Source organism: Labrus mixtus, chromosome 6, assembly GCF_963584025.1.
Source record: "Labrus mixtus chromosome 6, fLabMix1.1, whole genome shotgun sequence".
NCBI lineage: Eukaryota > Metazoa > Chordata > Actinopteri > Labriformes > Labridae > Labrus > Labrus mixtus.
Window position 1 is genome coordinate 29,831,372 of NC_083617.1, and position 18,027 is coordinate 29,849,398.

Genomic DNA, 18,027 nt, shown 5'->3' on the forward strand with positions numbered 1-18,027 from the left:
AAGTCATTCAGTCTGTAATGTGTGTGTGTGTGTTAAAAAAAAAATAATAATAATAATAATTCAAGATTTCAAATAAAGGTGGATATTTTTACATTGAACAAGCATATGGGTTTTCACTTTCAGTGTTTGTTAATATTTTGAATACAAGAGTTCCTAATGTTTCTGGCTAGTGGCTGTTTTTTTTTTTCCAACAGTGACTGCTCTGCACTTTCACTATCACCTACAACCATAGTGTTGAGCAGAATTAACATATTTCTCATAATGTTAGCGAAAAGTGTAAATTTAGTAAAAGTAGAACACACTTGAAAACATAATTTTGTAATAATGATGTGTTAACTTCATTTCACAGCTAGTGAACACCAATTAAAAATCTATATATTTTAAGGAATTGGCCCTACTACAAAATGAGACAGCCCAAAATTGACTCATAAATAGGTTAACTGATTTCTTTTTTTGTTGTTTACAATTTACACTGTATTTACATTTAATTACAGCCTGCTTTTAATCCTTAATATCATGATTTCCATGCATTCTGCCCAATTAAAACTTAAGCTATGCACTGTTAAACATGTTGCAACTTCAAGAAAAAATGGCCAATACAAGACCAAACCAGTTTGTCAACAATATAGGCCTACATATTCTGGACTGAGACCCCGAAGTCACAAAGAAAATAGGTACCTTGTGTGGACAAGTTATTATCATGTGACAACAATGTATTGTCTTGTGCGCTAAAATAACAAGACAAACACTTTCTGGGACTTCAGGAGCTCCGCATTCACTGCAAGTCAAATGAAAAAAGGCCATTAGGCATACTTCTTCCGCATTAATGGGAATGAACTACAGAGGGGACTGTCAGTGAAAACATACTTAACGCCACGTATCGATACTTTCACAGTTCAAGTGATAATTTAATTCAAATATTTATTTAGGGTACGAGTTTGCTGGCAGACGCCGGAATAAGAACCGGCGTGTCGCGGTTCATAGAGAGGCGAGGGAGGGGAAACTAGCTGCACAGTATGTGGCATACTGGCACTGCAAGTGGTACCAGTCTGTCGTTAAAACTCCACCAGCGGTCAGCTACTCAGCAGCATCGTATGTAGGAGATTAGTAGTAGTTAAAAAGTAGTTGACAGAGAAGACAAAGAGTCATTAACAGCAGCAACGTAAACATGTGAACGGGATGTCCAGAATGAGTTTTGGAGCGCTCCCTCTGTTCTTCCGGAAACTCCGCCCTCTCTCGATCCAGCTGGCCAATCACAGCAGCTCATACTGAATCACGTCTTTTGCCGCTAAAACCAAACTCGCTTCGGCTGCTACACTGACAAGCTGCTAGGCTGTGGATGAAAGCTTCAGGAAATAAGTAAGTGTAAAACATACATTTTGTATCGTTCTGTTTTTCTGTCTCGACCAGTGTGTTTATCTTTTACACACACACGAACAACGGCTGCAGCCACCGTTAGTAAGCGTTATGTTAGTGAGGAAAGTGTCCACTGGGATGTGTGTCTGTCCAGTGGGATGTTTGTCTGTCCAGTGGGATGTTTGTCTGTCCACTGGGATGTGTGTATGTCCACTGGGATGTGTGTCTGTCCACTGGGATGTTTGTCTGTCCACTGGGATGTGTGTCTGTCCACTGGGATGTGTGTCTGTCCACTGGGATGTTTGTCTGTCCAGTGGGATGTTTGTCTGTCCACTGGGATGTTTGTCTGTCCAGTGGGATGTTTGTCTGTCCACTGGGATGTTTGTCTGTCCACTGGGATGTGTGTATGTCCACTGGGATGTGTGTCTGTCCACTGGGATGTTTGTCTGTCCACTGGGATGTGTGTCTGTCCACTGGGATGTGTGTCTGTCCACTGGGATGTTTGTCTGTCCACTGGGATGTGTGTCTGTCCACTGGGATGTTTGTCTGTCCACTGGGATGTGTGTCTGTCCAGTGGGATGTTTGTCTGTCCAGTGGGATGTTTGTCTGTCCACTGGGATGTGTGTATGTCCACTGGGATGTGTGTCTGTCCACTGGGATGTTTGTCTGTCCACTGGGATGTGTGTCTGTCCACTGGGATGTGTGTCTGTCCACTGGGATGTTTGTCTGTCCAGTGGGATGTTTGTCTGTCCACTGGGATGTTTGTCTGTCCAGTGGGATGTTTGTCTGTCCACTGGGATGTTTGTCTGTCCACTGGGATGTGTGTATGTCCACTGGGATGTGTGTCTGTCCACTGGGATGTTTGTCTGTCCACTGGGATGTGTGTCTGTCCACTGGGATGTTTGTCTGTCCACTGGGATGTGTGTCTGTCCACTGGGATGTTTGTCTGTCCACTGGGATGTGTGTCTGTCCACTGGGATGTTTGTCTGTCCACTGGGATGTGTGTCTGTCCACTGGGATGTTTGTCTGTCCACTGGGATGTGTGTCTGTCCACTGGGATGTGTGTCTGTCCACTGGGATGTGTGTCTGTCCACTGGGATGTTTGTCTGTCCACTGGGATGTGTGTATGTCCACTGGGATGTGTGTATGTCCACTGGGATGTGTGTCTGTCCACTGGGATGTGTGTCTGTCCACTGGGATGTTTGTCTGTCCACTGGGATGTGTGTCTGTCCACTGGGATGTGTGTCTGTCCACTGGGATGTGTGTCTGTCCACTGGGATGTGTGTCTGTCCACTGGGATGTTTGTCTGTCCACTGGGATGTGTGTCTGTCCACTGGGATGTGTGTATGTCCACTGGGATGTTTGTCTGTCCACTGGGATGTTTGTCTGTCCAGTGGGATGTTTGTCTGTCCACTGGGATGTGTGTATGTCCACTGGGATGTGTGTCTGTCCACTGGGATGTGTGTCTGTCCACTGGGATGTTTGTCTGTCCACTGGGATGTGTGTATGTCCAGTGGGATGTGTGTCTGTCCACTGGGATGTTTGTCTGTCCACTGGGATGTTTGTCTGTCCACTGGGATGTTTGTCTGTCCACTGGGATGTTTGTCTGTCCAGTGGGATGTTTGTCTGTCCACTGGGATGTTTATCTGTCCAGTGGGATGTTTGTCTGTCCACTGGGATGTTTGTCTGTCCACTGGGATGTTTGTCTGTCCAGTGGGATGTGTGTCTGTCCACTGGGATGTTTGTCTGTCCACTGGGATGTTTGTCTGTCCAGTGGGATGTGTGTCTGTCCACTGGGATGTTTGTCTGTCCAGTGGGATGTGTGTCTGTCCACTGGGATGTTTGTCTGTCCACTGGGATGTTTGTCTGTCCAGTGGGATGTGTGTCTGTCCACTGGGATGTTTGTCTGTCCAGTGGGATGTTTGTCTGTCCACTGGGATGTTTGTCTGTCCACTGGGATGTGTGTCTGTCCACTGGGATGTTTGTCTGTCCACTGGGATGTTTGTCTGTCCACTGGGATGTTTGTCTGTCCACTGGGATGTTTGTCTGTCCAGTGGGATGTTTGTCTGTCCACTGGGATGTGTGTCTGTCCAGTGGGATGTTTGTCTGTCCACTGGGATGTTTGTCTGTCCAGTGGGATGTTTGTCTGTCCACTGGGATGTTTGTCTGTCCACTGGGATGTTTGTCTGTCCAGTGGGATGTTTGTCTGTCCAGTGGGATGTGTGTCTGTCCACTGGGATGTGTGTCTGTCCACTGGGATGTGTGTCTGTCCACTGGGATGTTTTTCTGTCCACTGGGATCTGTGTATGTCCACTGGGATCTGTGTATGTCTACTGGGATGTTTGTCTGTCCACTGGGATGTGTGTCTGTCCACTGGGATGTGTGTCTGTCCACTGGGATGTTTGTCTGTCCACTGGGATGTTTGTCTGTCCACTGGGATGTGTGTCTGTCCACTGGGATGTTTTTATGTCCACTGGGATGTTTGTCTGTCCAGTGGGATGTGTGTCTGTCCACTGGGATGTGTGTCTGTCCACTGGGATGTTTGTCTGTCCACTGGGATCTGTGTCTGTCCACTGGGATGTTTGTCTCTACTGGGATGTGTGTCTGTCCACTGGGATGTGTGTCTGTCCACTGGGATGTTTGTCTGTCCACTGGGATCTGTGTATGTCCACTGGGATGTGTGTCTGTCCACTGGGATGTGTGTCTGTCCACTGGGATGTGTGTCTGTCCACTGGGATCTGTGTCTGTCCACTGGGATCTGTGTCCGTCCACTGGGATGTTTGTCCGTCCACTGGGATGTGTGTATGTCCACTGGGATGTGTGTATGTCCACTGGGATGTGTGTATGTCCACTGGGATGTTTGTCTGTCCACTGGGATGTGTGTCCGTCCACTGGGATGTGTGTCCGTCCACTGGGATGTTTGTCTGTCCACTGGGATGTGTGTATGTCCACTGGGATGTTTGTCTGTCCACTGGGATGTGTGTCCGTCCACTGGGATGTGTGTCTGTCCACTGGGATGTTTGTCTGTCCACTGGGATGTGTGTCTGTCCACTGGGATGTTTTTCTGTCCACTGGGATCTGTGTATGTCCACTGGGATCTGTGTATGTCTACTGGGATGTTTGTCTGTCCACTGGGATGTGTGTCTGTCCACTGGGATGTGTGTCTGTCCACTGGGATGTGTGTATGTCCACTGGGATGTGTGTCTGTCCACTGGGATGTTTGTCTGTCTTCTCACGATGGTTGATAAAAAGTTTGTTCCCAGATGAACTTTCTGCACTGTATTAAAAAAAAAAAACAATATTATCATCATATCATCGTATACTGTCTGTATTGTATGTAGAGATTACTAGTGCTTTTCACAAACATCCAAATGAACGTCACCTTGTTTATGGACAAACAGACACAGCTCCTACTGTATAACTGACCTGACCACATTTATTTTTCTTATACTTTTGTTTAGCGTTAAATTCTGCCGACTGTTGATGGCCAAGCAAGTCTTCATTCACCAGAAATCTCAAATGCGACTTTTGTATTGTGTTAGCTAGCATTAGTTACCCTAAGCCTTTTCTTCTGTATTTGTTGACGTAAACCTGAAACCAGTTTACTTGATGTTTAGTTTGCAGCAGCGTGGCTATCTGATATTATAGTCTACATACAGGGTCAGGTAGAAAGCTGTAAGACCAGATCTTGGCCCATGTTAGCAATCCAGGTGGAAGAGTAGTCTGCACATCTTCACGCAAAGAGCTTGTGTGTGCAAAAGAGATATAGACAGACAGATGGATAGAGACTTTAATGATGCTGAGGAAAATCAGACAGATCAAAAGATGCTCAGCGTATCTGTTAGATTGTCAACTCAACCAATAGGTCAGTTTAATGAAAGATATATGAACATATATTCAAGTAAAGATTAATAAGTATTTATCCAGCATATGTTACCCTTCTTAGCATTATAACAATGCTTAAACCAGTCGTTATTCAAATCAGTATTGAAAACTGTTTCCAGTCTAACAAATGCATACTATATAAAATAGTCAGTTATCATAAAAAAATATATAGTTCTTCAGTTTTATTGGCATCAACATTTGCAGAAGTAGCAGAAGATTAGAAGTAATCAATTAAACCAACACAATCCAAAGATGTGGGGTAAGGAGAGAGGAAAATGAAGATGGTCAAATAAGTGACGATTAAGTCAAGAGAACAAGGGATGCAAAGTCATAAAAGGCTTACATTACCTTCTATATCAGAAAGAGGAAGCACCATAAGATGACAGATGACAAGTTTATTATCAATAGAAATGATGCACCAGGCCAATAGGGGGCCCCCAAGGGTTGATAATCTTTAAACCACAGCAGTGACTTTAAATGTGCAAAGTTTGAAATTACAGCAGGAAACCTAACTTCCACTAAAAATGTTGTTTTCGTGTTATTTATAACATAATAGGGATGAACACTGTTTCAAGGGGCCCCTTGTGATTTTTGCCTTGGGTCCAAACAAACTCTATAATCTCTACTGCATAGCATGTGTAGTAATGAAGATCCTTTAGTCATTTTGTGACTTTAGCAGTTTTAAAGGAAGGTGTCCAATCTATTTGAAGAGACAGAGTGTCTTATTTCAAAAGTAGTGACTCAAACATGGATCTCATTGTTTGCTCAGAAGGGCATAACACCAGAAAGAATTATTTGATTTACTCTGTCAAAATATTTAACAAGTCATAGCAATGAGTTTCAAGGATGGCCGATTGCTTTAATGAGTATTTTCCTGTTTTTTTTTTTTTTTTTTTTGTACAGTTAAAGAATCTGTGTGACTCAGATCAGCTGCTCAAAATGGGAATCACTGGACTGCTGCAGTTCATCAAAGATGCAGGAGAGCCCATCAGTGTAAAGAAATACAAAGGCCAGACTGTGGCTGTGGACACGTACTGCTGGCTGCATAAAGGAGCATTTTCATGTGCTGAGAAGCTCGCTAAAGGAGAACCAACTGACCAGTAAGCATTTATGGTTTTCAAAAAAATAAATATGTTTAAATAAGTTTCTTTGATTGAAAGTTCAATATTTATATTGACATTTTAATTCGTCCCATCCTAGGTACGTGTGGTACTGCATGAAATTTGTGGACATGCTGTTGAACTTCAGTGTCAAACCCATATTGGTGTTTGATGGACGTAATTTACCTTCCAAACATGAAGTGGAAAAATCGCGCAGAGAGTGAGTATTTACCTTGACCTTGATTGTATATGATACGCAGCATCCATAACAGCATATTGTCTACGACCTCACAAGTTCCCAAATGCTTTACAGGGACGTCTATGATACAATAAAATAAAAACAGGTTTGTCTTTCAGACATTTTCCTCCAAAGAAGCAGTCTGCACCTTCATCAGGCTGTGACAAACTGTGATCAGTGCTTTGGTGACATGCAGTTGCTGCTCCAGAGCTTGATTACATTTGCATTTCACGCATAAACACTCATGACAGATAAAAGTTACACAGAGGCTTCACGCTGGCCGGTTTGTCATTATAGCAGCGTCTGATTTCACTCCTCAAACGGACCTTTTTTCCTGCATGCATTCAAAAAATCTCTTTTGAACTGTAGGTTTGATATTACAGAGAATTTCATAGCGTTGCCAGGGAAACTGTGCTAGACATGTTTATCTGACATTTTGGAGAGAAGATACTATAAAGGATTGAGTTGTAATATAAGTAGCATCACCTGTTTTCAGCTGCTATCTGAAGTAACGTGTTGGAAGATGTGGGTGAATGTCGAATGAGTGCCAGTGAGATTGAGTTTCACACAACGTATCAGGAATGATGTCTCATTCAAGGACACAATTCCTGGACACAACAATACTAAGACTGAAGTTGGGATAACAAGAGGGTAAAGCAATTATTGACTACAAGATCACTCAAACAGGAAAACAAATCTCTGTGCAGAATAACAGAATTAATTAATGTTACCTTATCTCCCACAGAGATAATGACACTGTGCCAAACACAACAATCCAGTGTTTCTCAGTAACAAACAGGCTCAGACAAAGCTTTGTTCCTCTGAAGGACTGCATTCCAAAACAGCAACATTGACTCACTGTTTATGTGTGAAGGTGCAAACAGGAATGCATCCACCTGTAGACAGAAGACAACAGAGCTTGCTATCATCAGCAAGGAGGCTGAGCTGTATCTGTGACCTTCCTGTTTTTATTTTGAACAGTTATGAGCCTCCGTTTTGTTTCTCACTTTGTTTTAAAATGGGACTTTAGCTTATCTTCTAATGATAATTTTTAATGAATCTAATCGTGGTTTCTTTTATGTGCTCTACAGACGCAGAGAAACCAACCTTCAGAAAGGCCGACAGCTGCTGCGGGAAGGAAAACTGTCTGAGGCCAGAGACTGTTTTACCCGCTGTGTTAACATCACCCCAGCCATGGCTCATAACCTAATAAAGGTAAAGACTTATTTTCTCCTGCCAGATGTATATGAGAGCCTTAATTCTGAGGCTGCTCCCAAAGAGTAACCATTGTACACAATGAATAATACGCTTTCAATTTAAAAACACAGATCATGTTGCTCTGTTTGTTCTGTGTTAGTTTATTTCTGATTACATTCTAGAGTGCTGGTGAAAATGTTTTGTGTTTCAGTAATTCATGTATTATATTGAGCCAGGTTGCCAGGGCACGAGGGGTGGACTGCGTCGTGGCTCCATATGAAGCGGATGCCCAGTTAGCTTACCTCACTAAGTCCGGTCTGGCCCAGGCTGTCATCACAGAAGACTCTGACCTGCTGGCTTTTGGCTGCAAAAAGGTACCAAGTCAAAACTTTCCTGTCCACCTGCGTACATGTATAACACCTGCAGGAGCCCTGATCGTTCTATGAAGATGGTTAGTCATGTTTTTAAACCCATTTGAATGTTCTACACTCTTTTGTTACAACCTTGTAGGTAATCCTCAAAATGGACAAGGAGGGTAACGGCCTGGAGATAGACCAAGGTAACCTGGGCCGCTGCCGCCCTTTGGGGAACGTTTTCACAGAAGAGAAGTTTCGTCACATGTGCATCCTCTCTGGCTGCGATTATCTGGCCTCACTGCACGGCATCGGCCTGGGCAAGGCCTGCAAGCTGCTGCGGCTGGCCAAAGACCCTGATATCCTCAAGGTGAGACTGTTAGGTTGATGTGTGAGCCTGAGAGACAACCAATTTTTACCACTGAGTCACAGCTGCCCCTTGATGAGCTCCACAGTTATTTGTAATTTTTAGAGATCCTCATGCTAGAGCAGTCTTGTTCGAATAGGGCTTCATGCAGGAAAACAAACCAAAGTGTTATGTTTAGTGTAGGTAATCAATTAAAATACACACAGTTCATAACAAGTACAAACTTTTTTTGACACAATCACTAGTATTTTTTGACAAGATACACTTGTTGTCCCGTCAGGTGATCAGAAAGATGGGCCAGTACCTGAAGATGAGTCTTGTTGTCCCTCACGAGTACATTGAGGGATTCATCAGAGCCAACAACACCTTCCTCTACCAGCTGGTGTTTGATCCAGTCGGGAGGAAAGTCATCCCCCTAAACCCGTACCCAGAGCACATCGACCCAGCAACCCTCAGCTACGCTGGAGTGTATCCTCCTGTCCTGAAACACACCTGTCAAAGTGTCACCTTTGTAAACATGAAGTGTCACCCTTGCTGATTTATGTTGAAGAAGTTCCTCTTAATGACTTGCACACTATTTCATCCTTGAGTTTATTAAATTCAGTAACCTAGGAGATGAAAAAGGCTTGCTGATGGCCATGGGCAACGTTGACATCAACACATTGAAGAAAATAGACGACTTCAACCCAGACAAACCTATGCAACAGGTATCTGATCAAAAGATTAACAGAGTTCTGATGAGCAAAGTCGAGTGTCAAATTTTAGATGAAAAACTTTAAAAATGTTGTTTCAGGCTTCTAAGCCCCGTAGTCACAGCTGGAACAGATCACCAGCTTCCACCGGGTCAAGTATCTGGAGCAAAGGCTTCAAGCCTGGATCTGCTGCCCCACCACAGTCTGCTGCTGCCTCCCCTGACACGCCTCCCTCCACCAGGGGGAAGGAGAGAGTTGTCAGCCTGGACGGTCTGAGGCTGCCCTGCAGAGAGCTGCAGGTGAAGAGACCACGGGAAGGTGCGCTGTTTACATACAACGTTTGGATCTCTTCTCTACAAATTAATCTATGTTACCCTGTCAGTAAACAGATCCTCCACTGCACAGACCTCATGATAAGAAAGGGTTGTGCTATGGAACTGTTTACTAACAAGGTTTCCAAATCTAGATTTAGAGATCTCCCTGTGTATGAGTGTTTGTTTCTTTTTTTTTTTTTTTTTTTCAGTTTCTCATCTTGAAAAGATGCAGTATAAAGTTATTTATTTAGTTAAGTATTTACAGTTTTAGTGAAGTGTACCGGTAGTTGTAATTAGTTTGAAAAACATGTAGTCTGCATAAAACAAAATCAAGGGACCAGAAAGGCAGAGGACATATAGAAAAGTTTAGAAGAATAGATAAAATAAGATGGACTTAATGTGGACTTTCAAAAGAACAGAGTGACTTTATGACTGCATATAATTCTTTTTTTTTTAGGTTTCATGCAATATAAGAAATATATCCTAAAGTCAACTGCAGCCGTTTTGGTCTTTTTTTGGAGACTATTAAAAAATGTCTTTGATCTGCCTGCCATGTCTCCCGTTAAAGGAGTAGCATCTTGAAGAGAATCTACATTTCATACCCAGAGAAAACATCAATACTTTTCTTGCACATTGTTTCCCTCATTGGGGAAAAATCGATGACAAAGATTAACTAGATTTAAACTGTGCTGCAGCTTCAGTTTTGAAGAAGAAAGAATTGGTGTTAGATTTGAAGCGAAACAGGTAAACACATCAGAAGGTTTTAAACATCATGTCCTCTTCTGTAGAAGAAACAGATCCTCCTCAGGTACTTTATCTGGTCCTTTAATGAGTCACTACAAATCAATATTTATTATATCACCAAGCCGAATGAAAAATAAAGTTCAAAGCAGTGATAGCAGGCTTTAATATCAATCAGAGCGTCCTTTCTGTTTGTCATCCATAGACTCTGGTATATCAGACCAGGATGTGCTTCAGCAGTACTCTGCCTTCAGTCCCAAGAGATCCAGGTCAGAAAAGCAGCTAGACAAGCCGACATCGACCAGTCAGCCACGTCCACGCAACCGCTTTGCCACCCTGCTGCAGAGGAGAAACCAGGAAACTGAGGAGGATGGAGACGGCACATGCAGCAGGTGACATCACAGAAATCAGTCTCTTCTGCTCGTCAGCTTCTTATCAGACACGTTTTTGTCAAATCTGGAGACAAATGTTCATTATGAAGCACTGTCAAGCAAACAACACAAACATTTACCGTACAATGTTTAACAAACTCACAGACCTTAATGTCTAAGAGTACATTCAGTTATTATCTGACTGAATTGTTGTAGATTCCAATTTTGGTTTATTTAAATAAGCTCAGGATAATTTTTTTTATTTCATAATAAGGCAGACAGAACAAAAGGGAAAATAAAGTATCACAATGATAACTTGTTTGATTCGGGAGGGAAATGACACGATGCATGATGCAGAATCTGGAGTCCATCCGCAGATTATTGAAGATTCTGTAATTAAAAAAAGCTGACAGTTTGTAACTACACTTTGATTAAAAAAAAGTAGAAATGTATTGTTCATTTAATGCTTTCAATAAGGACAGCACGAGTCAAAATAAGATTCTGTAACTACCGCTCATTATAAATACTCCTCCCCAAAAAAGAGTGAAAATGTGATGCAGCAGTTGCGGTAGGTGAAATCATTTTGATTCAAGAAATATCTTTTTTTATAGCACTGAGGGAATGCTAATTTCAAAATCATGCTTGTGTTTGAAAATTACCAACCCTGCCTTTAATTTAGAGCAGGAAGAAATAAGCTGCAAGGACAAGGTACAGAGAAAATAAAGGACAGTAATAGAGGAAAACTAAATAAAACGTTTTGAAATAATCAAATAAAAAACATCTATAAAAAGTTAAATAAAGCTTTAGTCATGAGGTGAAGTCAAGACATGGTTTGCCTAGTTTAGCAAAAAGACTGGAATCAGATAGAAGCAGCGAGCCTGGCGCAGCGAGTGTGAAAAATAAACATGATGTAAATATTTTGAAGACGTGTGTTGTGTTCTAGTGAGTACTCTTGATGCTGCCAAAATACTATATCTAAACGGCTAAACCAAAATCCAGCACATGGTACAACATAATTAATAATCCTCAGTAGCCTCCTCTGTTTGAGGCTTTAGAGATCTTCTCTCCCTCTAATGCCATCGCTGCCATTATACATCGTCTTCAAGATCTTCAACAAGTCCAGTTGCCTTTGGATCAAACTTTGAATATGTGCAGCTTCATTTTAAGGAAACGAGCTGATGATGAACACGTTGGAGCTAGTTTTAATTCAGTCATATACCTTTTCAGAAATTAAATAAGAACTTATATTAGGTGACAAAAAATACATCATGTGTGGCTTTTAATAAGAAAAAGAGATGCAATATTTAATGAGTAACCATACAAGATCAAAATAAATTAAGTGGAACTGCTATTGGAGAAGGAGGAAGATGCTTTGGCATTTTTCCAGACAGTTGAATGAAAGTAATCGTAAATTTACTCCAATCTCATTTCTTGCATGAGTTTAGTGTATCATTGCATCCTTATTTTGGTATATTTTTTGTATTAGCTTTTTTTTGTAATAGTCCAGCACCTGTAGAACACAATAAGGTTAATGCTGTGTTCTAATGTGTTTATTTATTACAACTTGTAGATTCTTCAGCAGTTCGACTTCAGCAGACTGTGTGAGCACTAAGAAGTCCACTCAGCAGGATTCACATCAGGATATGGAGCCCAGATCTTTGAGTCCTGCTCAGGACGAGTCTCCCGGCACCAAGGCCGATGATAGCGATGCCCCTGATGTTTCATCTGTTGACACCCCCAGTCCCCCTCAGTCACCAAACACCACGTCTCCCAGTTCAGCCAGTCAGGGCCTCAGGTTGTTTAACTGGACAAGCAGCTCCCCCTTGACAGAAAGCTCAAGAACACCTAAGTCCACCTCAGGTCTGGGTGCCCTGCAGCAGTTTCAGTATAAAAAAGAGGCTTTTATGTCGTCCACAAAGACATGCAGATCTACTGCAGATCCACCACTGCGTCTGTCATCCACTGAGGAAAACCAAAAGAACAATGATGACCTCACAGACTCCCCCCCTTCCCAGGACAGTGCATACTTCTCACAGTCCCAGCCTCACATCACTTCCTGTCCCAAAGAGGAGGTCCCCACCTACAGCTTCCCCACCTACAGCTTCCCCACCTCCCACCAGGAGGATGCTGCATGTGTAGGTTCTTTACTGATCTCCAACGCCCTCATATTGTTCTCTGCACATCTTGTGGTTGGGTTGCCCGTCACACATACATCATCATCAGAGTTTCCTGGATCACTAGTAGGTGTGATGAGAGCTATTTCTGGTTATATGGCTTTTTGATCTTTTATGTGTCTCTCATGTCCTTCCCCAGGATATGAATTCAAGCAAAGATTCAGAGAGTGAACAAAGTCCCACACACTCACCAGTAGCAGAAATGACACCCAGCATGATGAGATCAAAGGTGAGATGTTTCCTTTGCAGCGTTTTAATTCTGCTTTTTAATGTAGGTATATTCAATTTCAATGGCAAGAGAGTGCCACAATGAAAAACCACACACAAGCCACTCAGAACATTTAGTCAATTAACGACTACAAAGCTCCAACACTTGAAGTAAAATGTTAAAAGATGAAGAAAATAAAGTTAACAAAAATAAAATTAATAAATATTAACTGACATTAACCTTAAATATTGTTTTGGGTCTTTTGCCTTTGTTAGATGAGACAGGGAATGTAGGGAGGAGAGAGCTGGGGATGACATGCAGCAAAAGGCCGAGGTAGGATTCAAACCCACAGCTGCTGCAGTGAGGACTGTAGCCTCTATACATGGGACGTGCAACCTAACCGCTAGGCTATCCGCTGCCCCTAGAAGACACTTTTTTTAAAATCACAGTATTTTTATATCACACTATTACTCCTACTTTATCATCTAGTTTTTGTGTGTTTTCCTCATCAAACTTTGATCAGCTCTGATTGCTCCACTTCTCCCCACACACCACACATCTGTTTGCCATCTCTCGACACCACACACCAGCTGGCCCCACCCAACTCTTTCAGCCACTGTCTCATTCAACAGCAGGTTTCATTGAATCACCTAAAACACAACTGGGGTTTGAATTCTGCTGAGCCTGACTGTAAAAGGCCTGATTTTGATTAGGTGGCGTTTAGAGATCACAAATCTCACAGCTCAGATCACAGATTTTGTGTCAGGGATTTGGTCGTTTTTCGATTTGGTCCCCCAAAAAAGAGGCCTTTTATAAAATAATGTTGTGGTCATTTCTGTAACACAAACATGAAACTGGAGGAAAAGCGACAACAAACAAGAGATTGACATTTTTCAGGTTGAACACACCATATTGCAGATGGAATTTGAGTTTAAATTAGAAGTGAACTGTCAACATCCATCTGACACAGAGTGTGCTCCAGTTTTTCATGTGTCTGCTTTTATACACAATCATCAAAATAACAGTGACATCTGTGAGCTGTTCATCACTTCCTCTCCAACATGCCTCCTTCTTTGTCCGGTCGTCACTACATGTGACATGTGTGAAGGTCTAACTACTAGCCTAACTGTAGTCTAACTACTACAAGTCTCTTTGACTCTAACACTCCCACGATGTCAAAGTATCTGTGGCATGAACTCTACTGTTTACTCATTATTTTCTCAGTTGTTTATATTGTGCATGATATTTATGCATGATTTACTCCTCAGTCAGTCGTGATTATAACCACAATGCATCTCAAGTAGTGTACAGCATCCTCTATATACTCATTGCTACAATGCCAATAGTTATACACATTCACATAAACCTAGAGTCCCTATTTGTTTATTTATTTGTTTATATCTATTTATTTATTTAGAACGTGCTTTTTAAAAAAATCTGACTTTTAAAAAAAAGTCTGTTCTATAAAAAATGCTGCATTGTTTCAACAACAGTTATTGTTACCTCCAACTAAGTCATCAGCATTTTCTTCATCTCTATCTGTCTGCATCTTTCTGCATCTCCCTCTATCCCCTCACAACCCCGACACATGTCTGCTCATCATGAGTCTGCTTCTGCTCGAGGTTTCTGCGTGTTTAAAGGACGTTTTTTCATTGCCACTGTAACTTTGACAAATGTTGCATCATGGATTCATGTTAGGTCTTTGAAAATAATACAGCAAAGAGTACGGCTATTTTAAAAAAGTGACTTGAGATAACGTTTGTTATGAATTGGCGCTATATAAATAAAGATTGCTTCATTCATTAATTACAAAGACAAAACAGAAATCATTTTGTGATAACACGTTTACTGCAATCGTTTTCTTGTATGAGCTGTGACAATGTTGAACATGAAGTACACACACCTTTCATTTAGCAGATGTGATATGTGCAACTGTGCAGAAATAATAATTAAATGCTAAATTGGGACGCCAAATATACTTGAGCACCTGTTAACAGTCTGTGTGGGGAACACTGGACGTTCATCTTGTAAACACTTCAGCCTGATGCAGGCAGCATCGCATGGGTCATGGAAAGATGAAAAACGTGTCAGTCCCACAGGCTGTTAGTTCAATATTCCTGTTTTAAATGAAGCAAGGCATCCCAGGTTGTTTTTTGAGTGAGTAGAGCAGGCTGTTGTCTGTCTGTCTTGAAGAGCCACAAACACCCTAGATAATTTCCTTTAGTTTAGTTCTTGACAGCATGGGATATTTAATGCTTCATAATAATAATAAATAATAAAATATCTTGCCACTTTTAATAGCAGCAGGTGTTCACTGTCTTCAGTGTTTAAATCTCTTTTATACATGTTCTTTCTCTTTCCAGGTTTCAGGTCTGTCCAAACCAAAGTCCAGCAGCCAGGGTCAAGCAGCCAAAGTGGGGATGTTGGGCCCAGCCAGGGCCAGCGGTCTGAGGAAGAAGAAAAACTCCTCCACCAACAACGAGAACAGCCCTGGTGTCCAGGCCACAATCAGCAGCCTGTGGAAGAATTTCAGCTTCAAAAAGTAAAAAGAAAAGTACTTGAGCTACTTTGTAAATGATACAATATTTGAATGTAATTCTAATCCCTTTGATTGCAGTGGTATAGTGTCACATGTATACATTTCTGTTCTCTGTGGATTGAAATGACAGGATAGTGACTCAGGTTCCCACGTTGAAATTAGTTAGTTTGTAACTTAAGTGGTGTCATTGTTGGTTGCACCACAGAGACTTAAGAGTCATCTTACCTAGTGGAGCATAACAAACCAAAATACTGTGGCAGAATTGACATTTAAACTTAATCTGACCAATCAGTGAAAGCACATTCTCAAAGCAGCTGTGACACACAGTGAAGAAAATATGACAAAGCTTTACCATTACCGGTAGGTGATAACTAAAGCCAACACCTTTAATCTACAGCTAGTATAAAATATCATCAGTGACATCAATTGGTGAAATCATTAATTAGGTAATTTAACAGCACTCTGTTATTGGTACAAAACAAAGTCATCATACATTTCTAAGAGATGTAATCTCTATTCCAGAGAACTCACTTAGCAGCAGGTAAAAACATCTGCTCCTCCTCATCCTCCAAGTTATCCAGCCGTTCAAAACAAATCATAGAGGGTCATATTTTCCTGAGGGTGTTAAACCTACAAGGTGTAAGATTTAAGTTGTTACTTCTGTCTAAATTGGAATTATCTCATCTGGTGCAACACTTTAAATGTTTGTAAAGCTTAAAGGAAGAATGTGCGACTTTTTGATCCAGGAGATATCGCCCTTGAGCACCAGCATTTAAACCAAAACAAACTGCTGTTAGGCCACACCTCCTCCATACTGAAGCCTCTGCTCTCCTCCAGCGACACACCTCCAACCCCTCTCCACTCGCGTTCACATGACGGAGTTATGAATTATAAAGCACCATAATTAAGCACCATTAGAGCAAGCTGTGTACAAAATTGTCCTTTGCTCGAGCTTAAACTGCCTGTGTCCTGCATTGTTGTGTTAGCATGCTAATGTTAGCACACTTTGGTTAACTCAGCCTCATATTGCACATCGATTGACACAGAATGACCGTGATCTAAAGACACTTAGGTGACATCCAAATAAGCAGTGAGTATGTTACACACACAAGGCCGTCCTGTCCATATAAACACGATGTAAACACGGCTCAGACAACAACACATCTGGCAGGACTCTGACTCACACTTCTCACTCTTTGTAGATCCAGTAGATCCTGTAACTTGTGCAACCCAGTGTAGAGCTGCATCTGTGACAGCAGCACTGTTATTGCCCAATCTCAATCTAGTATTCAACCATCAATTTAAAAAAGATCTATAGAGCAGTTAAAGACCTTAAATACTGGAAGGCCCTTCTCTCTGACATTTCCTTTGTCTTTTATTTTGTTTAGATTTTAAGTGCACAGGGTCAAGTGCTCCGATTAACTGTTTGACCTCTGACCTTCTAACTGTTAGGTGGCCTAGAACAAAATCAAATGACCAACTATTTTGATTTATAAGAAAAGCTGACTTGCTTTTTTGTACAGTTGACAAAGTGAGACATCTGGTTTTTTTTTTCCAATAATTTCTTTTAACTCATTTCTATTATGTCCTCTGCAAGATGTGTTGTTTCGGTGGTCACCAACATTTTCAGTTCCAGTATTTTCTCTTAGGTAGAAACAAATAAATACATTTCTTATTCAACCTGTTAATCACACCAGAAGAATTAAAAGCTTAGCTGAAGCAGAAACAGGATTGTTCACATTGTTTAAAAAAAACCAAAAAACATTGTCGAAGCAGGGAGGAGAAATCGGTTTAGGCCTCAGACATCTGGCTGTGATTGCTGGCAGTGACACGGTTTGTAATAGAACTGCTATCACACCACCTCTTTTGTGTTTTTCAGAGATTCTCAAAAGATGACTCCCTTGTCAAAAGGAAAGCCCATGTCTCCAGTCAAAGATAACCTGCTGGCCAGCTCCCCTCAGACGGACATAAACGTAATAACCAGCTTCTGATCCATACTCTGAATGTCTCCCACAGTGCTGAGTACGCCCTGTGTGGGACTGAAGCTTTTAAACATACCATGTATGTCCAGGATTTCTTGCTAACGTGTATGTATTTTTTTTATGTGTTGTTTTAAATAAAGATACTTGTCTTCTGAGTTGAGCCAATCCTGTTTGTGTTGTTTGTGAGTTTCTGAACTGAACTCAAGTTATTTAAAGTGAGGTTGCATCACATCTTCTTTCTTTTGTCTGTTGCTTCAACGCTGCAGTCAAAGAATGTGTCACCTAGTAAAAATGCACAATGCATACTTGAGTGTTTACTGAAAATGCTCGACCTGCATGCATGCTGAGGAATGTGGAGATAAGACTGCTAGCTTCCCTCTGTCTCCAGAACAGTGTTGAGTTTTTACACCTGTCGGCCTGAGTGAACGCTTCTTGTCAGGAAAGGATCCGTTCTTTCATTTTACCAACATCAAATTGATTGTGTTCTTGTGTTTTTTATTAAGATAAATA

The 18,027-nt window shown here is 41.6% G+C and overlaps 1 protein-coding gene across 2 annotated transcripts; it reads left to right on the forward strand.

The window, feature by feature from the left end:
* Nucleotides 1-1,238: 1,238 nt before the first annotated feature.
* On the forward strand, nt 1,239-17,656 carry exo1 (exonuclease 1). 2 transcript variants are annotated; one of them, XM_061040849.1, is made up of 14 exons: nt 1,239-1,359; nt 6,167-6,341; nt 6,442-6,561; nt 7,671-7,794; nt 8,013-8,150; nt 8,287-8,499; nt 8,777-8,964; nt 9,101-9,203; nt 9,290-9,506; nt 10,449-10,635; nt 12,185-12,749; nt 12,928-13,017; nt 15,360-15,538; nt 17,415-17,656. In XM_061040849.1, exons 2-14 carry the CDS (start codon nt 6,181-6,183, stop codon nt 17,524-17,526), a joined length of 2,397 nt encoding a protein of 798 aa, XP_060896832.1. In that variant the 5' UTR covers nt 1,239-1,359; nt 6,167-6,180; the 3' UTR covers nt 17,527-17,656. The 2 variants fall into 2 exon arrangements, with proteins under 2 accessions (XP_060896832.1, XP_060896833.1); XM_061040850.1 differs by having other exon boundaries at nt 1,295-1,359; nt 6,151-6,341.
* Nucleotides 17,657-18,027: the final 371 nt, after the last annotated feature.

Coding starts and splice junctions, on each gene's coding strand:
- exo1 (XM_061040849.1), top strand. CDS start 6,181: ATGGGAATCACTGGACTGCTGCAGTTCATCAAAGATGCAGGAGAGCCC. Junction 12,750..12,927: donor ACCAGGAGGATGCTGCATGT/GTAGGTTCTTTA, acceptor GTCCTTCCCCAG/GATATGAATTCAAGCAAAGA. Junction 13,018..15,359: donor CCAGCATGATGAGATCAAAG/GTGAGATGTTTC, acceptor TTCTCTTTCCAG/GTTTCAGGTCTGTCCAAACC.